Raw genomic sequence first — 4,787 nt, 5'->3', positions numbered from 1 at the left:
GGTAGGGGTGTAGAGGGTCAGGTAGGGGCTGTGATACCTGTGGAGAGCTCATGTAGCACATGTAACAAATTTGTAAATTTTATAATCTGTAAATGTGTTACTTCTAAGTTTGTAATTTGGAAATTGAGTATTAGAATTTATCTGTAGCATAATCTTGGAGTCGTGCCTCAGCCCAGGTAGGGATGTAGAGGGTCTGTAGAAGGCCCAGGTAAGGATGTAGAGGGTCTGTAGAAGGCCCAGGTAAGGATGTAGAGGGTCTGTAGAAGGCCCAGGTAGGGATGTAGAGGGTCTGTAGAAGGCCCAGGTAGGGATGTAGAGGGTCTGTAGAAGGCCCAGGTAGGGATGTAGAGGGTCTGTAGAAGGCCCAGGTAGGGATGTAGAGGGTCTGTAGAAGGCCCAGGTAGGGATGTAGAGGGTCTGTAGAAGGCCCAGGTAGGGATGTAGAGGGTCTGTAGAAGGCCCAGGTAGGGATGTAGAGGGTCTGTAGAAGGCCCAGGTAGGGATGTAGAGGGTCTGTAGAAGGCCCAGGTAGGGATGTAGAGGGTCTGTAGAAGGCCCAGGTAGGGATGTAGAGGGTCTGTAGAAGGCCCAGGTATGGATGTAGAGGGTCTGTAGAAGGCCCAGGTAGGGATGTAGAGGGTCTGTAGAAGGCCCAGGTAGGGATGTAGAGGGTCTGTAGAAGGCCCAGGTAGGGATGTAGAGGGTCTGTAGAAGGCCCAGGTAGGGATGTAGAGGGTCTGTAGAAGGCCCAGGTAGGGATGTAGAGGGTCTGTAGAAGGCCCAGGTAGGGATGTAGAGGGTCTGTAGAAGGCCCAGGTAGGGATGTAGAGGGTCTGTAGAAGGCCCAGGTAGGGATGTAGAGGGTCTGTAGAAGGCCCAGGTAGGGGGAGGGTATGATGCAGTCCTCCTTGGTGCTCAACATGTCCAGCACAGTATTCCCCACCGGGGCCTTGAACCTCCGTCTCCCGGGTGGGAGTCCAATGCTCTCACCACTACTCTACTTGTGCAGCAGAGATCGGCGGGTTGGTTTTGGTGTCCTTCTTCCAGTCCCTTGTGTGGGTTGGGGTTAGAATAAGGGTTGGGGTTAGAATAAGGGTTGGGACAGGTTCTGACCTATAAGGTAAGGGGTAAAGGTCGGAGTGAAAGGATGAACGTGGAGGTTTGTTGTGTAGTCCCATAAAATCATCCCCATCGGGGTTCGACCCCGATCTCCCGCTTGGGAGTCCAATGCTCTCACCACTACTCTACTTGTTAAGTGGAGATCAGCAGGTTGATTTTGGTGTCCTTCTTGATTTTGGTGTGCTGGGACTACTGCCTCTTGTGGTGCCAACAGAGAAATGCAGGTCAACATTCAACGGAGGGAGGGAGGGAGGGAGGGAAGGAGTGATAACCGGACAAACGCTATCCTAGGTGCGCTGGCTTACAGCCATGCACAAAAACAAACGGCACCCACGCACGCACACGCACCAACGAAAACATTACGTGCGCTGTCGCTGACTGGAAGGTAAAAATATATAGGTATATATATATGTAAATATATAGGTATATATATTTGCCTGCAGGCATGTCTGAAATGTCTCAAAGTTTATTATACAACGGTTAGTTCTGGTTCTTGATTCTGACTGGCTGGAAGCCGTGTTAAAATACTTTGTAACACACACCTGGGACCGCATATCATTCCATTTTCAGTATTAACGCGCCTCCCATTGATCCAATGCATTGTAGTTGTTGTTGTTGCTTGGCAACCCATTTGTTAGGGGAACTATTTTGCTCGGCGGAATTGAGGGAATGATGCTTCGTTTTGAATAAATGTTAATATTTTACATTGCTGTGTGTCTATTTTACACTCCGCTTCTCGTCGTGCCTAACAACGCCCCCTAGCTGTTATAAAATCACTATAACACACGGCCTCTCGTGGTTTATTGCTTAAATTGACTTCATGTCTAAGGTCCTAACAGATCAATGGAGGTTATCTGAAAACATTCATGTCCTGCCCCAAAAATGAGAAAGCGGATTGAACAGAGGCGCATTATCGCCGGTAGCTTGCCTATAGCAAAACAGCGGCACCACAGTCAGTCAGACAGACAGACAGATAGACAGATAGACAGACAGTCAGACAGACAGTCAGACAGACAGACAGACAGACAGACAGACAGTCAGTCAGACAGACAGTCAGTCAGACAGACAGACAGTCAGACAGACAGTCAGTCAGTCAGTCAGTCAGTCAGTCAGTCAGTCAGGGAGACACACAAACAGACGGCTCAGCTGGAGTGAGGTTTGAGCGGGGGAGGCCCCGGGAAAACACGTCATCAGAGGGAACTCCGTAAACCCTCCAATCACAAGTGAGCACAGCAAAGTCAGGCTCCTCCATGACGAGAACGGAGCCGCTTGAATACAGCACACAGGTTTAGTCCAACAGGTGAAAATGGTGACATCCACGCACACTGGCGAATATTTGGAAGTCATTTGCAAAAAAAAGCGCACGAATGGCGTCTCCCAAACTACGGTGGACGCAGGGGAAGAAAACGAATCACACACTCCGGTTCAACAGTCTCGGACTGTGAGGCACAGAAAGCAGAAAATCATTACTAAACTGGGTGACTCTGGTTTTGAGGAGGATTTTCCCTCTCCGACTCCATCGCCTGTTCGGACTTTTCAGTGTCCTGACTCGTCACGGACTCCAAACCGGGTTTTATCAAACTGGCATCATCATTATGGCGAGATTGGTTATAAGATACAAAAAGAAAACGAGACGCATTTTCATCCTTTCAAGTGTTTATCACGCCAACCTCAGGTAAGAGGTTATAATCAGGATATAATATGCGTTTAACATTGAGATAGGCCTATTTGAGATGCCTTCCCTTCCCTCCCAGGTGACCGCGGAGGCGCGCTGTAAGCTGGTGAGCTGGCTCATCCCCGTACACACACACCTCCGCCTGTCCTTCGAGTGCTGCTGCCTGGCTGTGAACATCATGGACCGCTTCCTGGCCTCGACCCCCGTGGCTGCTGACTGCTTTCAGCTGCTGGGGGTCACCGCGCTGCTCCTCGCCAGTAAACAGGTAGACCTCCATTTACCATTTAGACCTGTTACCACGTGGTAGGAGTCTGAGTCTTTATCCGTGGTAACACCCCAGCATAGCCGTTTTATGTGGATTGCAAAGCATGGCAGTAGTTGTGCTGGCATGCACTTGTGCGTGTGTGTGTGTGAGAGAGAGAGAGAGAGAGAGAGAGTGTGTGTGTGTGTGTGTGTGTGTTCGGGTGTGTGGGTGCATGCGTGCGTGGTTGTGTGTATGTCATTTTAATTCTATAGCACCATTAATACAAATCAATGTGGCACATAGTGCTTTACATAAAAAGAGATGTATAAACACAGTGTGTGTGTGTAGCTGATCTGTCTCTGTCTGTCAGGTGGAGGTGTGTGTGTGTGTGTGTGTGTGTGTGTGTGTGTGTGTGTGTGTGTGTGTGTGTGTGTGTGTGTGTGTGTGTGTGTGTGTAGCTGATCTCTCTCTGTCTCAGGTGGAGGCGTGTGTGTGTGTGTGTGTGTGTGTGTGTGTGTGTGTGTGTGTGTGTATGTAGCTGATCTGTCTCTGTCTCTCAGGTGTGTGTGTGTGTGTGTGTAGCTGATCTGTCTCTGTCTCTCAGGTGTGTGTGTGTGTGTGTGTGTGTAGCTGATCTGTCTCTGTCTCTCAGGTGTGTGTGTGTGTGTGTGTGTGTGTAGCTGATCTGTCTCTGTCTCTCAGGTGTGTGTGTGTGTGTGTGTGTAGCTGATCTCTCTCTGTCTCTCAGGTGGAGGTGTTCTCTCCGAGGATCAGCCAGCTGCTCTCTCTGTGTTGTGACGTCTTCTCCCGGGAGCAACTCTGCCACCTGGAGTGCCTCGTTCTCCTGCGCCTCGACTTCCGCCTGGCCGCGCCCACTTTGGCCTTCTTCCTGGACCACTACACCAATCACAGCCTGGCTGCGCAGCTCGTGGGCAGGGATTGGCTAGCTGAAAACAATGAGGAACTGGAAAGAAGCCAGTCAGATGCAGGTGGGTGCAGCAGCCTGGCGCGCAGGGTATGTGAGCTCAGCCTGGCGGACTACGCCTTCAACAAGTACCCCCCCTCCCTGACCGCTCGCTCTGCACTGATGCTGGCCAAGGACCTGCTCACAACACAACAAGATCCCGGGGAGCCCATGGACCAATCACAAACACAGACACAAGAGCATCAGCAGAGATGTTGCATACCTGAAAATGACCACACCACCACTGATGATACTCAAGCGTCAATGGACAGTGATCCAAACCCATCCATAGACCACGTCCCTTCTGATAATGGCCCCGCCCAGTCTGTGGCCGACCGCGCCCCTGCCCTATCCTCAGAGGGACGCTCCTGCACCCTGAACCTTTACCAGGAGTGCAGGGAGAACCTGAGACTGTTGGTGTCGTTGAACCAGGAAGCCCTGCAAGAAATAAACCCTGACAAACCCATTTGAGCTCCATAAAAACCTGTCAGGAAGCCACTGAGATCATCACATGTTATACCTCAGAGACAGAATCACATTTAAAGACATTTCCTTTTTAGTATTATTGGTGCCAATATACTGTAGCATTTATTGTTACCACTCTAGTCTATTTATACAGGTAGTTATTTAAAAAACTTCAGTAAAATGCACTGACCTGAAGTGGGACGTTACTGTAGATTCTCCTTTGTTATATTTGCACAGTGACTGATGTAAAATGGATAATAAAATGTGTATGAATCACCATGAACGCATCTCCTGTGAACGTCAAAATGAATTATTACAAA

General features: G+C 49.7%; 1 protein-coding gene across 1 annotated transcript; it reads left to right on the top strand.

The window, feature by feature from the left end:
* Positions 1–2,425: 2,425 nt before the first annotated feature.
* Positions 2,426–4,473, top strand: ccno (cyclin O; the record flags this gene model as incomplete). Its single annotated transcript, XM_084456903.1, has 3 exons — positions 2,426–2,794; positions 2,874–3,059; positions 3,787–4,473. The coding sequence occupies 3 exons, from the start codon at positions 2,426–2,428 to the stop codon at positions 4,471–4,473; spliced, it is 1,242 nt and encodes a 413-aa protein (XP_084313029.1).
* Positions 4,474–4,787: the final 314 nt, after the last annotated feature.

The sequence above is a fragment of the Borostomias antarcticus genome (assembly GCF_949987555.1).
Source record: "Borostomias antarcticus genome assembly, chromosome: 23".
NCBI lineage: Eukaryota > Metazoa > Chordata > Actinopteri > Stomiiformes > Stomiidae > Borostomias > Borostomias antarcticus.
This window is presented reverse-complemented; position numbering and strand designations above follow the sequence as displayed.